Source organism: Venustampulla echinocandica (genome assembly GCF_003357145.1).
Source record: "Venustampulla echinocandica strain BP 5553 chromosome Unknown scaffold_1, whole genome shotgun sequence".
NCBI classification, from domain to species: Eukaryota; Fungi; Ascomycota; class Leotiomycetes; order Helotiales; family Pleuroascaceae; genus Venustampulla; species Venustampulla echinocandica.
The window spans coordinates 2,614,656-2,630,243 of NW_022474206.1; the positions used below are offsets into that span (position 1 = coordinate 2,614,656).

The 15,588-nt window shown below is 47.5% G+C and overlaps 5 protein-coding genes across 5 annotated transcripts; 3 read left to right on the forward strand and 2 right to left on the reverse strand.

Moving 5' to 3' along the window:
* Positions 1-320: 320 nt before the first annotated feature.
* BP5553_03392 ((Trans)glycosidase) lies at positions 321-1,736 on the forward strand (the record flags this gene model as incomplete). The annotated part of the gene is made up of 5 exons (XM_032012015.1): positions 321-390; positions 509-571; positions 627-1,133; positions 1,227-1,533; positions 1,586-1,736. The coding sequence occupies 5 exons, from the start codon at positions 321-323 to the stop codon at positions 1,734-1,736; spliced, it is 1,098 nt and encodes a 365-aa protein (XP_031871708.1).
* Positions 1,737-4,156: 2,420 nt separating this feature from the next.
* Positions 4,157-5,365, reverse strand: BP5553_03393 (DUF159-domain-containing protein; the record flags this gene model as incomplete). The annotated part of the gene is made up of 3 exons (XM_032012016.1): positions 4,157-4,725; positions 4,821-5,280; positions 5,339-5,365. 3 exons carry the CDS (start codon positions 5,363-5,365, stop codon positions 4,157-4,159), a joined length of 1,056 nt encoding a protein of 351 aa, XP_031871709.1.
* A 396-nt stretch (positions 5,366-5,761) lies between these two features.
* Positions 5,762-7,618, forward strand: BP5553_03394 (putative ATP-dependent RNA helicase HAS1; the record flags this gene model as incomplete). Its single annotated transcript, XM_032012017.1, has 2 exons — positions 5,762-7,063; positions 7,118-7,618. The coding sequence occupies 2 exons, from the start codon at positions 5,762-5,764 to the stop codon at positions 7,616-7,618; spliced, it is 1,803 nt and encodes a 600-aa protein (XP_031871710.1).
* A 441-nt stretch (positions 7,619-8,059) lies between these two features.
* On the reverse strand, positions 8,060-12,266 carry BP5553_03395 (uncharacterized protein; the record flags this gene model as incomplete). The annotated part of the gene is made up of 2 exons (XM_032012018.1): positions 8,060-11,940; positions 11,996-12,266. 2 exons carry the CDS (start codon positions 12,264-12,266, stop codon positions 8,060-8,062), a joined length of 4,152 nt encoding a protein of 1,383 aa, XP_031871711.1.
* An 884-nt stretch (positions 12,267-13,150) lies between these two features.
* Positions 13,151-14,443, forward strand: BP5553_03396 (putative para-hydroxybenzoate-polyprenyltransferase, mitochondrial; the record flags this gene model as incomplete). Its single annotated transcript, XM_032012019.1, has 1 exon — positions 13,151-14,443. One exon carries the CDS (start codon positions 13,151-13,153, stop codon positions 14,441-14,443), a length of 1,293 nt encoding a protein of 430 aa, XP_031871712.1.
* Between the last annotated feature and the right edge of the window lie 1,145 nt (positions 14,444-15,588).

A 15,588-nucleotide genomic window follows, 5' to 3' on the forward strand; every position in this document is an offset into this window, starting at 1 on the left:
TTAATGCTTGTTTTTCCGAAATACTTACGATTCAACTTAATACGGACCTGTTAGAAAGCTTAAACGTTTGTAATTCCTAGTAGACTTCATGTACAATCTGCGGGGCCCATCACTTTCGGGTGAGATCCCCCATTTCCGTGGAATTTGACACGGTAGATGATGATAAAATTGATCAGCACCCAACAAGCCGATGGATAAAGCCATCCTTGAAACTCCGTATTGTATATATTTCATTGCTTGCCCCTCTCTGGTATATGATAGCGTTGCCATTGTCAAGTTACTTGAACGTCTTCCAATCGATTGTTTCAGCTTGTGTCAAGATGAAGGGATTCACAACTTTGAGCGTTTTGCTCGCCAGTGGCGCAGCTGCACTTCCAGGAAGCAGTGTTGGTAAGGTTTACTAAATCCTTAATTTCTTCCGATCGAACAAGGGTTAGGTCTGTTGGGAAGTGTGTTACATATTATTATAGAAACTCCGCTGGTGCCAATTGCTAACAATGATATCCAGCTAGAACATCCACCGGCCCTCTGACAGCTCGAGCGGTCGATGCAAATGGGACCGTGAAATACGGTTCGTTCCTACCACCCGTCCCGGATCAACATAATACTAACATCACCTCCACCAGCGGGTATTAACATTGCTGGCTTCGACTTTGGTTGTACAACAGATGGCTCTCAAACCTTGAGAAACGTCAACCCCCCACTTCAAGCTCTCGGCGGCCCAGATGGTGCCGGCCAAATGAATCACTTCCTAAAAGACGACCATATGAACATGTTCCGTCTTCCAGTTGGTTGGCAATATATCACAGGTTCCAATTTAGGAGGGCAATTGAATTCTGGCAATGCAGACAAGTATGACCAGTTGGTACAAGCCTGTCTCAGAACTGGTGCTACATGTGTCATCGATATCCATAATTATGCGCGATGGGACGGCAAGATCATTGGTCAGGGTGGCCCAACGAATGCGCAGTTTGTAAATTTATGGACACAGCTGGCGACCAAATATAAGAGCCAGGCAAATATCGCCTTTGGGGTAATGAATGAGCCCCATGAGGTGGATATTGACAAGTGGGCGGATACTGTCCAGCAAGTTGTGACGGCAATTCGGGGAACTGGGGCAACTAGTCAAATGAGTGGGCGCCCCTATGCTAAAATATTAATCAAGCTTTGCTTGGCGAGATATATCAAAGGAGGAAGAACTACAAATTGCTAACAAGGCCTAATAGTCCTCCTCCCTGGGAACGATTACACTTCGGCAGGGAAGTTCATTTCTAACGGTTCCGCTGCCGCCCTAGCCAAGGTAACAAACCCAGACGGTAGCTTCACGAATTTGATATTCGATGTGCATAAGTATCTCGACAGCGACAACAGCGGGACGCACACCGAATGTGTGACGGATAACATCGCGGATGCCTTCCAGCCTTTGGCAGACTGGCTACGAACTAATAACCGCCAAGCCATAAACAGCGAAACAGGCGGTGGGAATACAGCATCTTGTGCAAAGTACCTTTGCCAGCAGATTGCATTCCTGAAGTATGGCTTCCCCTATCAGTTGACTACGTATGTGAGACTGATGCCTGAGTAGTGCGAACTCTGATGTGTATATTGGTTACATCGGCTGGGCGGCCGGAGCTTTCGGTTCAACATATGAGCTTAATGAAACGCCAACGGGAGGCGGGAATAACTGGCAAGACACTTCGCTGGTAAAAGCGTGTCTGGCACGAGCTAGTGGCTAGATGCTAGTTACCTTACTCGCCGTATACATGCTATCGTAGAACAAGGGGGATTCTCAGGAAAGCTGCGGATATTTCCATTGAATGAGCAAATAGCCAAGGAGATGTATAATATATAGTCCCCGCTTGAGAACTTTATACATAGTCTACTCTCCTAGGTCTAGCAATTGCTTGGTCAAAATACCTTAACCCAAAAGTCTCACCTTAAAGTACACCTATATCTTGTCCAGAGATAGGAAAGCTACTCATAAGGAAGAAGCGGTAAGTGATAAAGGGTTCGTCGATATCTGGGACGAAAACTTGTAATCTTACCTAATAGGCGGCAGTGGCTTAAGGCTAATAATGCACCATTTATGACTCATCCTGGATTATCATGTAGGTCATATGCGATCACCAGATGTGATTGAAGCCCGTAATCCACCCCAGACAACCTGGTATGAAAAGGAAATTAAGTCAAATTAAGGTATTTGAAATAAAAAATGATTTCCTATTCCGATTTTTCGGCATATCCCTAGCTTCTTGATGACTTCAGCGCACGAATTCATTAACCCGAGCCTAACAAGTTAATCTGAAAAAGGGTGCTATATTGTATAGTAGGCTCAATGAAACGCTATCTTAAGATGTAACACCGAACACCGAACATCGTTTATTCTGGAACACGGCCTGCATAATAGTTACATCACATGTAATAAACTTCCGCGCCCAGAAACTGGGAATAATTTGGCCCCCCTCAGATTAAAATCCGGGGAAATCCCAGGGGCCGGATAGGTATGGAATACATGACGGCGGATACAAGGTCTATTACTAGATAATAGACGACATCTTCTTGCTGTGAGAGTCCACGGTGGATATATTTCTCTTATAATTATTTCGATATATTTTGAAATTGTGCAAATACCAAAATGAAATCAATCACAACTTTGCTGGCTCCGCTCGCGGCATTCCTTGATGTTGCTGCTGCTCACTGCAAGTCTAAACCCATCGCGAACTCAAACGAAACTTGCTGACAAATTCACAGATCGGTTTCCCAATCTTATTGTCAATGGAAAGACGACTGGAGACTACCAATACGTGAGGTAGGGCTTACCTTCAAAGTATCAGTGACAAGTTCTGATTATAAATTCCAGGCAAAACACCAATTTCAACTCCCCTGTGAGATCGGTCACTTCAAACGATATTAGATGTAATACAGGAGGATGAGCAGCCCAAAATACTAGTGTGGCAGTAGTTCAAACAGGCCAAAAGGTCGAGAAAAAGCCCACTTATGATATTGTCGCAGACACTAATCCGCCGCACAGATCGGCTTCGCTGCTGATCAAAGCATCTACCACCCAGGTAGGGTTTCCTGGCATACCCCTATCAAAAAGCAAGAACAATGCTAAGCGTGGGATAAGGGCCTTTGCAAGTATACATTTCAAAATCAACCACAGCAGATGTAACAACGTACGACGGAAGCGGCGATTGAGGGAAACTTGCCAGCGTCACAGGCACATTTGGTAATAGCCAGCCGAAATGGACGGCAGACAACGTGGCGCAATATACATTGACACTCCCGTCAAGCCTGGGTCAGTCCATTGACATGTACAAAATGGGCCATTTACTTACAAGTTGTAGCGCCCGGACAATACCTCCTGAGGGTAGAACATATAGCCCTGCACGTTGCTCAAAGTAGTGGTGGTGCTCAATTCTACATCTCTTGCGCTCAGATCCAAGTTACTGGCTCAGGGACAGCGACACCGTCGCCAACAATCAAGTTGCCAGGAGGCTATTCGGTAGATATACCCCCCAAAGTGTATGTAAAAGGTTGAATACTCACACTTGGACAGGCTACTGACCCAGGCATCCTTATTAATATCAACTATCCTATTCCCACCGCAGTAAGTTGAGGAACAAAATTTTAAGGAGTTGAGTCCTAACATAAAACAAGTATACTGCGCCGGGTCCTGAAGTTTGGGCTGGATAAAGCTTATCGAAGTTCAGAGTTCGGGAGGCAAATGTCCTCACAGATAAGGTGCTAGTTCTAAGAGCGTTAGATAAAATAAGGATCTGTTTGAAACAATAACCAAGGTCCTCATTTGGATATCACAACTTAGGATATGGATATAAAACAATATCATAAAGCCTAGATGAGAGATAGTACCGACTACCTGACGTGAGATATGTGCACGCGGACGATTTCATGCGAAGCATTTGTTGCGTGTCTGCTGGAGAGCTGTTTTGAACGCTGGTTACCGGTGATGGGGGCGTGGAGCACTCGGAAATGCATCTAGAAGAGTTTCTGTCGAGATTTGGAGGACTGTTGCGAATTCGACAGACAAATACAAGGCACATTCCGAGTAACTCTGATCAACGCCTTTTCCCGTTCTTTGTTTTGTTTTGCCATCATAACCTTCCCCTATAACTCCGATAAACTTGTTATCTTATTACTTGTTGCTTGTAGCACTTCGATCCCTGCGGGTAGTTTTTTGAACCTTCTGCGGATTTCTTTCGGTAGGCACATCCTCCAGTTCTCGCTTCATGCCTTTCTTGGCCTCATTCCTCGGAACAGGCAACGGGGCGTTGTCTTCAGCCCCGGAATGCTCACCAGCTTCGCGGTCATCCTTTGGTGCATGCTTGGCTGACGAGGGCTCACTCGCCTCGCCTTCTATCTTGGACGATGTACTAATCTTTACGTCCTTCTTCGGAACTGGCTTGATGAAGAAATTGGCAATATTGGATTTGTTTTCACTGCTTGTGAGAGGAACGATAAATGTAGGTGAGTTATTGCCAACCTTTCCAACGTCTTTGCTGACAGGGTAGATATCTAACTCCCCACCAAATGGCTTCAAGAGATTTTGAAGCTCCTTGGACCAGGTACGATTTGGATCAAGCCAGGTTCGCAAGTCTTGGGAACCATTCTCCAGAATTACAGGCATCCGATCATGGAGGAACTTGAGTTGTTTGTTGGGATCTGTAGTTATGATCGTATAGGTATAGAGCCTCTCCTCAGCCCCTGAAGTAAGTCAGCAACGGCCAGGTAGGTTGCACTGGTTACACTACCTTCGTACTGAACACAGTCCCAAAGTCCAGCAAAGCACATCAACTGACCATCCTTCCGTTTCACATAATGAGGCAGCTTTTCCTTGCCTTTTTTCAACCATTCATAAAACCCCTGTGCCACAACAACACAACGCTTCTTCTGTTTCATCGTCGTCCACATACCGCCGCTCTTACTCAGCGAGTCATCGCGACAGTTTATTGTCTTCATCACGGAGCCATAATTAGGGTTCCGTTTGGTCCAAGAAGGTATCAGACCCCACGTCATTTGTTGCAGTTTATACCTGATTTCTTGTTGTCCACCTTCCCCTAGATGGTCTTTGTTGGAAGGTTGCTCCGTCTCCCCGTCTTGATGTTGGTCTCTATTAGGTCTCTCTGCGCGGTACACAATGCCATGGTATCCCGGTGCGAAGTTGTAGCTCTGGCGGGGAGCATTTGCACCGTCATCATCCGGAGCTTCGTACACTGGCATCTCATCATTCTCCAAGTATTCGCGGACCTGGGAAGGCCGCTGGAAACAGTTAGCTATGTCATCTATGGGAACAAGGCAATTAAGGCTGCCCCCATACCAAAGCCAAGCTGTATCGTCCACACATGATTAGCTATAGGTCTAAGATCTTTTACACCCGTATATCTCGATGTATTCCGAAGTTGCCTTGTAGCATGACTCTGGGTGATTAGAGAAGCTATTATTGCTGCCTAGGAAGCATTTTGCTCTTAGTGTCTCGAAAAAGGATGAAACCTAGATCTAAGCGCTGGAACCCCGCTTGGCTTAGATCAGGATAGAACACATAAATTAGGCAGCTCTTCAGCTGCAGATGTGAAGTCTTGCTCTGGCTGGCCACGACGTCAGGTGATAACGTGACTGGTCAGGTGACTGATAACGTTAGCGTATTTTCGTTTATCTTAGCGTCAAAATTATCTGCATGCAACGAAATTTATTTTCCCTGTGAGACGGAGGGGAAAGCTGAACAACAGCAAAATAAACAACAATGGATCCTACCGAACTGCACAACAAGAAGCGGAAAAGGAAGCATGCAGATGCAAAGCGTGGCAAAGAGGATGCAGCTATCTCTATAAGCGGTGTTGAGGAGGTTCACGAGGCGAAGGATTTGAAGAGCGAAAAACCTCAAAAGAAGACTAAGAAGGCCCGCGATCCAGTCGAAGAAGATTTCGAAGAAGAAATTTCCCGAGATTTCGACAATCGACTTGTCGCAAATGAGGCAGAAGATGAAGAGGGCCAAGAGGCTGAGGAGGACGGAGCGAACGACGGAGATGGCCAAGCCATCGATGGAAATGTAGACCTGGGTGGTGCTGGGAACCTCACATTACCCAATGCCGGTACCCAGGCACAGAAGTTTTCGGAATTGAATCTATCAGCGAAAACCATGAAGGCAATTGTAGAGGACATGGAATTCGAGACAATGACGGAGATTCAGCAGCGAGGCATCCCACCTCTACTGGCCGGACGTGATGTCCTTGGAGCTGCAAAGACAGGTTCTGGCAAGACATTGGCTTTCTTGATCCCCGCAGTAGAGATGCTTAGCGCATTAAGATTCAAGCCACGGAATGGAACTGGTGTGATTGTCGTCTCGCCGACGAGGGAGCTGGCGCTTCAAATATTTGGTGTTGCACGAGAGCTTATGAAGCACCACTCGCAGACGTATGGAATTGTCATCGGAGGAGCCAATCGAAGGGCCGAGGCAGAGAAGCTTGCGAAGGGTGTCAATCTCATTATAGCCACTCCTGGTCGACTGCTCGATCATTTGCAAAATACCCAAGGATTCGTCTTCAAAAATCTCAAGGCTCTAGTCATTGACGAGGCCGACCGAATTTTAGAGATTGGGTTTGAAGACGAAATGAGACAGATTGTCAAGATCTTGCCGAAGGACGAGCGGCAAACAATGTTATTTTCGGCCACGCAAACAACCAAGGTCGAAGACCTGGCACGGATATCCCTCCGGCCTGGACCACTCTACATCAATGTCGATCACCAAAAGGAACACAGCACTGTTGAGGGCCTCGAGCAAGGCTACGTGATATGCGACTCAGACAAGCGGTTCCTTCTCCTCTTCTCGTTCCTCAAACGCAATCTCAAGAAGAAGATCATCGTTTTCCTCTCCAGTTGTGCTTGTGTAAAATACCACGCCGAGCTCCTCAACTATATCGACCTACCAGTCCTTGACCTCCACGGCAAGCAAAAACAGCAAAAACGCACAAATACATTCTTCGAATTCTGTAATGCTAAGCAAGGTACTCTCATCTGCACGGATGTTGCAGCAAGAGGGTTAGATGTAACCCCCCACTTCATCCCATACTCCTAGAACAGCCCACTGACATTATTTCAGATCCCAGACGTCGACTGGATCCTACAAGTAGACCCCCCAGATGATCCTCGCGACTACATCCACCGCGTAGGTCGCACAGCACGAGGCGCTAACGGCAAAGGCCGCTCCCTCCTATTCCTCCAGCCGAGCGAAGTCGGTTTCCTAACCCACCTCAAAGAAGCCCGAGTCCCCGTCGTTGAATTTGATTTCCCCGCCAAGAAAATCGTAAACGTTCAGTCACAACTCGAAAAACTCATTTCCCAGAATTATTATTTGAACAAGAGCGCCAAGGAAGGCTACAGGAGTTATCTACAGGCCTATGCCAGCCACAGTCTGCGAACGATTTTCGATGTTCATAAACTGGATTTGGTGAAGGTGGCCAAGGGATTCGGGTTTACGGCGCCGCCGAGGGTGGATTTGACGTTGGGTGCTAGCATGAGCAGGGATAAGAAGACGCAGGGACGGAGAGCGTATGGGAGCCAGCCAACACAAGGGAGGAGCTTTAAGAAGAGGGGGCAGTGAGAGATGAAAGCCTTGTGATACCTTTGCATGTGTAACTGGCGTTTTGTAGTCGGGTTCCGTTGTAGTTTAGGAAACGGCGTAGATGGCCAAATGAATCAAGTTTTCAGCGATTGGATAAGCTCTGGCTTGCTTATAAGCTCATATTGAATGTTTGGAGAATTTATTATTGACTAGAAGCGGGTAAATACCCATTGTTCTGATCTCTACTTTGTACAACGCAGTAAGACTTCCAATCGGAGAGATTTCTGCAAGGAAGTACCATTTTTGGCCCACGCCCTACTAACTACCGAGGTAGCTTAACCACTCCAAAACTGAGAATAAAATAACATCGCTGAGCCTGTCAAAAGCTTGACGGCAGCGAGCAACTCCCATCGCAGTTGGTGACTCTCGGTACTTGTACCTGCCTAGGCCGATGATTTAATTCGCGGTCGAAGGGTAGCTTCACATTGTCTTCCTTCCCCGTCCCCTTCCCCTTCCTCTGCCCCTACCCCTTCGAACAGACCCTCTATTATTAGATAATTCACCCATACCCCTACTTGCAAGAGACGGCCGGCCACGGGCTCTCTTGACTGGAGCTGGGATAGCTGGAATGCTCGCATCACTATCATCCGAGGAGTCATGGGAGATGGAAACGTCAGGCACCTCGGGCTTAACAGAGACATCACTGAATGTAACCTCTGATCCCGAATCTGGGCTCGCTAGTCTCACAACCGTGGGGCCTTTTCTAATTGGCTCTGCTGGTGTTGACACAATGTTCCTGGGGCGCATGGTGCTGGAAGCTTGTTGGTGTGATTGGTTTTTGGTGCTGCCTCCGTCAACAGAGCTTCCTGGGGTAGGGCTTCTCAATATGCGTTCCCGAACCATTGGAGTAGGCCTTGGGCTTGGGATGTCGGGTTTATTTTTTATGTCGCTGCGTTGTTTGGCAGCTACGATCTTGGGAGCCCTACTGCCTCGCAAAGCTAATTTCTCTTTCAACGAGAGAGGAGGGGCAGAAGAGGGTTTCGATGGTTCAGGGAATGATAGGCGTTGCGGTGGCGCTTTTTTAGGGGGCCGGCCTCGTCTCTTTCGTGCGGGTAAGTCGTCATCATTTCCATCCCCATCTGCCACATTAATACTTGGATGGGCCTTAGAGGCACGCTTGATGGCCTCCCCTCCGCCAGATTCACTATCATTGCCATCGTTATTAGGTTCAACACCGTTCTCTTTCTCAAGGGGTTCCCCAAAGAGGCTGTCAACATCAGCACCCCCATTAACCTCATCTTCAGATGCGGACAATATTTCTTTTGCTGGAGAAGAACGATGCTCTCTGGAAAGACGACTACGGCGATTTCGTGAGAGGAGTTCTTGTGGAAATTCATCGCCAGAGTCTTTGGCATTTTTTCGAGCCAGCCACGCCGATTGTCGGCCGGCCTTGCTTTTAGGTGATTGCACAGCTGGCGATCCTGCCAGACTTGCCGGGAGCGAACGGAGGCTTCGTCTTGTTGGTGGAGATACATGGTTATCCTTGGTGACTTGCTTGCTTGTATGACTCTTTTCCTTGATAGTACTATCCAATCCACCGTTCGATTTGCGAGGCTTCCGCCATCTCGAGGCTAAAACGGAATGCCCCTCGTCCTCTTCGATTGGGACAGCATCTTCACCTAAGTCGGTATAGACCTTCGGCTGAGTAAGACTGCGGCGAGGCTTTTGGTGTTGTGAAACATCCAGAGAGATCTTATCCGTTCCGGCTTGTTTCTTTGCCTTGGCGAGCTCCCTTTGACGTTTAGACGTAAAGAATTCCAAGTCATCCTTGTCCTCACTTCCAGTGCGTTTGCGTTTCTTGAGAGTTCCTGGGCTTTCCGGGGGTGGAGCTAGAAGATCTGACAAAGCCATATTTTCGCTCTGTGAGGGATCTGGTTGTGAAGACGCAACCGAGCCGTTGATATCCGGAAGAGTGTAAAGAATCCTATCGGTGGTATTTCTACTTTGCTGATAGTAGCCGGCGCCCATCATACGGTTTTGACCAATGCGTGACGGATCTGGGTACAACGGAGGGGGTTCTACCATTGGAGCCATTGGTGCAGACATTGGAACGTCCGCATCTAGAAGCCTCGATGGATATGTTGCCCCCTGATGATGATGAGCATTGTATTCATCCAGATTGGAATTTCCGTCCATCCATTTATGTGGTTGATTTGCATCCTCGCCATTGATGAGAGGTGGACCGTCACCGTTGGCCGTTGGTCCTACGGGAGGATATGGGCTGCGATAATGGAGATCAGCCTGGGGAATTGAAGTTGAGTTCGATTCCGCCATATCAAGAAGTGCGGGATCAATATCATCCATATTGCCCGCACCGCCATTTTCCATCTCCGCTGGAGCACCCACAAGCGGGTGCTGTTGTGAAGGCCCATCCTCAAGGTAACTTGTATTTACAGCATCAGTACGAGCCTTTTCAGCTTCCGCCTTCTCTTTTAATTTCTTCATTCTTGACGTTTCCTGAGGATGAGAGTCGCCATCTCCACGAAGCCAAACAAGGTTTGTCTTTGAGAAGTCGACAAGGCTCTCGACGCTTCGGAAGTCTGCCACCAGTCTTGTGTCATGTCCGAGTAGTGTGCCTTTTGGCGCGTAAGGCTTTTGATCGGGATCTTTCCTACACTTCCCGCATGAACATATCTTTAAGCACTTCGGACACTGCCAATCTTTATCTTCCATAACAGTTTGCGGCATCAAGTCAAAAGCTCGCCACAGTACTCCATAACAGTATGCGCGGTTGCAAGTGGTACAGAAGGCGAGCTTCCAGTTCCAGTCATGGTGGAAACATATGTGGCATGTGTGGGTCTTGTTCTTAACTGCTGTCACCCTGTTTCTTCCCATCTTGGAGAATTTCCCTCGTTTCTTATTTTTTGCGCGCCCCTTGTCGTCGGCTTCAGGTTCAACATCGGACATTCCAGGGGAGATATCGCGGACAGTAGGGTTGTTAATGTCATTCCAAGGCCTGAGCTTCAACTGCTGTTGGCAAACTTCAGCGATAGGTTTCTTTCCATAACGTTTTCTCGCAATATCAAGAGGCTGTGGAGACCTTTGGATATCAAAAAAGCCGTCAGATTGAACTACGAGGTTGCGCCATTCTTCATAATTCTGCACCAAAGTTGACCAGTCCCATTGCTCAACCCATTTCAGATTTGAAATGCAAGCACAAGAGCGACCCATGGCATAGCAGTCCATACAGATATCGTAGGTATCCTCCTCTCCACCTGAGCCATACTCGATGCATGATTTGCAGGTGAGAAATCGATTGAAGATATTGCATCTGCAATATGAGCAAGTGACATTAGAATCATAGGGAAGCAGCTCCACATCGGTTTCTTCTGGAAGCTTAGGGGAGAACATCTCGCTAACTAACACCTCGGTGTACAACAGAAACAGCCGTTTGAAATCGTCGAGCAGTTGCTTTATGCGGCCATATTTGCACATTTTAGGCTCGATAGTATCTCTCTGAAGTAGGCCATAATACTTCACAAGGGTATAGTAAATAATTGCCTTGTTTTTATATTGCTCGTCTCGACACACCATTCGCGCACGGGGGAGGGCTTCATGGATTGCCAATTCAAGGGTGTCCACAGTTGTACGGTTCCAAGCGGCTTTCATGGTTCGTGTTCCGCGGTTCCAGACTTGATGAGGGGCCAAAGGGGGAATAAGGATCAAGTCGCCAACCTTCTGCTCAACAACCCAAACGTTGAATGGAGCTTTCTTCCACGCATTAACTTGGGCAAAATGCTTTTCAACCTCGATGTCATGTCCAAGCATCGATAAGAAATATTCTGAAACCAGTTCGCGTTCTTTTGTCTCCGTCATGAACCATACCGAGGTCCCTTCCTTCTCACCATTACTCTCTCTTGAAGCCTCAACCATGATGTTCTGACCAAGACTAGCGCACATTTCTCGATGAGCTGGGGTGTAAGTTCCTTCGTGGCCAATGTAGCACATCATATTAAGGGCCCGCATATCCGGTGGAAGGCTACTCATCAAGTCTCCGGCTGCAGCAACGCCTTTCCCATAGCCCATCTGGCCCCATTCATTCGGTTCCAGTATTGCGCCATCTCCACCAGTCCTTGGCTCTATGCATTCGTTGAGATAATATACCGACTCGGGCATCATTTGTTTTAGGTGGCCGGCCCAGGCATCGGGACAATCGATATCCTTTAGGTACAACCGCTGTCGTTTGGGGTCCCGATAGTTGGAGGAGGAGAATTGGTTCGTAAGCTGGTGCATCGACCTCAAGTAGTGGCCCATGGTCATTGGGATATCAACGGTATTAGGTATATCTCTAACTTTCTCGGCTACAAATCCAGTCAGTCCAAGTTTAGTCTACAACATATAAACCACCTCACTCACGCTTAGTCCCCCATTTCCCCTCAAGCCAATCGATATTAAATAGCCATGGAGGCAAGCTGTCTCCCCACCCTTCGATGACCAATGGCTTCCCGCTCTGAATGACAACCGCGAGAACCAAGGCCTCAAAGTCGTGGATGGAATGCTCCCTCAACTTCTCGACTGGAAGCCTAGTTACATAGTCGAAGTTGGGCGTGCTTTCGACCAGGGCGGCGAGATCAAAATGGGGGGCAATCGGCACGAATTGCGCCTGCGGATGCGGTTGGGAGCGCATTATCGCAGTGGTGAATGACTAGGCGATTCGGAGAGGTGCGGCTCGTTCCCTCACTCGCAGCCCGAATGCATGATGCCAAAGGCGCGAAGCATCAGGGCGTGACTGTTAGAGGCGGATGAGGAGGCGCACATATATAAGAGGTATGCGAAGTGTGCGCGAAAGGCGAAGCTCAAATCCCCGCCAGGAACGAGGCGAAATCGAGGTTCTGTATAGGCACTTCTGATCTTTAGAGTACTATTTTTCAGGCTGCGTGAACGAACCTATTCCCTTTCCGCGATTGAAGTTCTGTAGAGAGGGCCAGGGCCATAGGAAGGGACACGATCCCGTAATGATGGCTTTGCCGCGCGAAAGAAGGTGCAGTTGTCAGTAATATGGAATATCAAGGCACGATAGGGCCAAGAAGGTTGAAGCCGTGATATGAAAGTGATCCCGCGCCGCGTTGGTCGGCGCCAGTGAACCCTGCCTAAGGTATCCAGGTACAGTACGAGCACCGTGCTGGTCGAAGTAATGAATGAATTTCCTACCCGAGGAACCTCACCTCGACATCTTCACCTGCACATCAACAGCTAACTATTAATAACGCCGGGCTACCAAGCACCATGGGGGTTTTGGATTAGTTGGGAGAGATCGTCGGAAAGGCGGTGATATCTTTTCCTAAGTTTGGAGTCTCGCCTGTATATTAAGTGAGTGTTTCTTCCCTTTCGCGGTCTTTTTCTTCCCAGTGGCCGTGATTGGATGGCAACGCCAGCGATAAACAACAAGATATCGTGGTGTCAACTCGCCCAGCCCTATCCAGTGCTGGCGTTTTGTTTTTAAAAGTCACAACTGATAAAAGGGAATGGAGGGCTAATTCTTAGCTTCGTGGAATTATTTGGATAGCGCCAATGTCTGCCCGGGCTCTCTTCAAGGTGCCGAGCAGCTGCCAAAGTACTCGGCTTCGGCTTCGAAGCGTGGGCAGATTTTCCCAATTCTCTTTGAGAAGATGGTCTTGTTCTAGCAGAATCTCCATCGGGCCAGCCCCTAGGCTGCAGCAACCTCAACCCCAACTTGGTGTCTCTAATGCTCGTCAGAGATATCTACAACACTTCACTGTCCCCAGCAACCGCGTGACAGGCGGTGCGGAGGATGTAGCAGGATCAAAGCCAAGCCTGGGAGCTGGCCAGGAGTCCATCACATCACTTCCTCAATACGAGCCACCTACTACCGGTATTCTGTCAAAACTTCCCTCCTCGTGGGTCCCATACGCTGAACTCACGAGACTTGACAAACCAACTGGAATCTATTACCTCTACTTTCCCTGCCTGTTCTCGACGCTCCTGGCAGCTCCGCTTGCCGTTCCCATTGCCTCTCCTCTGTCAGTTGTTGGGACGTCCCTGCTATTCTTTAGCGGTGCCCTTCTCTTGCGCAGCGCAGGCTGCGCCATCAATGATCTATGGGATCGGAATCTTGATCCCCACGTGGCACGAACACGACTACGTCCCATCGCTCGGCGGGCAATCACTCCCTTCAACGCTGTGGCCTTCACGGGCGCCCAGCTCCTTGTTGGCCTCGGCATCCTCCTCCAATTCCCATATCAATGCCTCTTTTACGGCATTGCCAGCCTTCCACTCGTGGTTATGTATCCTCTTGCCAAGAGAGTTACATATTACCCTCAGTTCGTGTTAGGCCTTACATTCTCCTGGGGAGCTATTATGGGATTCCCGGCTCTTGGTGTGGACCTTCTGCATAACAACGCTGCTTTAACGGCTGCTGCATGTCTTTATACTTCGAATATTGCGTGGACCGTGTTATATGACATGATATACGCCCATATGGATATCAAAGATGATGCCAAAGCCGGAATCAAGAGCATCGCGTTGAGGCATGATGCACAAACCAAGCAGATCCTAAGTGGCCTTGCTGTGACCCAGGTTGGACTCTTGGCAGCTGCTGGGGCTGCGGTAGGAGCCAGCCCGGTCTTTTTCATTGGTAGCTGTGGCGGTGCGGCTGTTACGCTTTCTATCATGATCAAAAAGGTCAACCTGAAAAGTGTCAAGGATTGCTGGTGGTGGTTTGTCAATGGCTGTTTGCTGACTGGAGGTGTTATATCTACCGGCTTGGGCGCGGAATACGTTGTTCAATACTCGCGAAGGACCGAGGATATGGTATCTGAGGAGGAATCTGTACAACTACTGTAACTGTTCAAACTAATCTATGGATATGGAATGGTTTTATATCAATCCTCTTGACCTGAAAAAGCAGACCTAGCTTCTAGCGGTTGGTTAATTCGCTTGTTCTTTCCTCGAGTTTATACCAGCCTATGTACCTAGGCAGGTTCTTTAAATCACAACCAGCATTGCAGCGGAGAGTTGTATGGCGGTGTGTTTAAAGTGAAGCCAATGCGGAACCCTTCCAGGTCTAAAGCCCAGCCACCTTCTTTGCACACCCTCCAAAATCCACAGTTTGTTATTGCTGCTTATTTATTTCGGCTGTTAGAATTATAAGTCAACGAATAAGCCCAAGTAGTAACAATAAGTAATGTCGGGGCAGTTGACTTGTATTTACTAAAGAGTTAAGGCTACCTAGAAGTCTTCCGGTCCTTTATAGACAAATTAGATAACGAGCATCCTATTCCGGCGATAAGATAGTATAAAGAAGATATGAGCACGCTATATCACATTATATCACGTTATACGAGTACCTCTATTCAACACTCCCCTTGGCTCGAGTATATTACGTGACATTACGTGATACATTCCCCTTACTCGAGGTAGGCTATTCGACCCTAGCTACTAGCGGCCTTCATAATCCTACTATCCTAAAACAATCTTATAAATGTTAACTTTGGAAATGATTTAATAAGAATATTTGCAATGTTTGTTTTGTCTCGAAGCTTATTTTGGGGTAATTTAGCTGTTTTCTATACATTCTCGCATAAAATGATACCAAATATTAATATTTTTGTCCTTGTATATAATTCCGAATTTGTAGTTAATTTGATTGATAATGCGTTATCAATATTGAGTATAACTCCGTTTTGGTACGGTCGGTTTACTACTATATTTATTTCGTTAAGAAATCCAAGTAGCAAAATAACCTCCTTCGTTACATCAGAAGCTGCAATATTTTCCACTTCTATTAAAAAACTAGAAAACGTTTTTTGTCGTTTTAATAACTATAATATTAGGCTCTTTCCAAATTTAAATATCTAGCTATTAGTAGCCGATGATTTTCCTGTATCTGTACAACCTCCCCAACCACTATCGACCCAGCCTTAATTTCTATGCTCGCTCCTTTTCGATAGAATAGTCCTGTATCTTCGAATCTGGATAAGTATGCATAT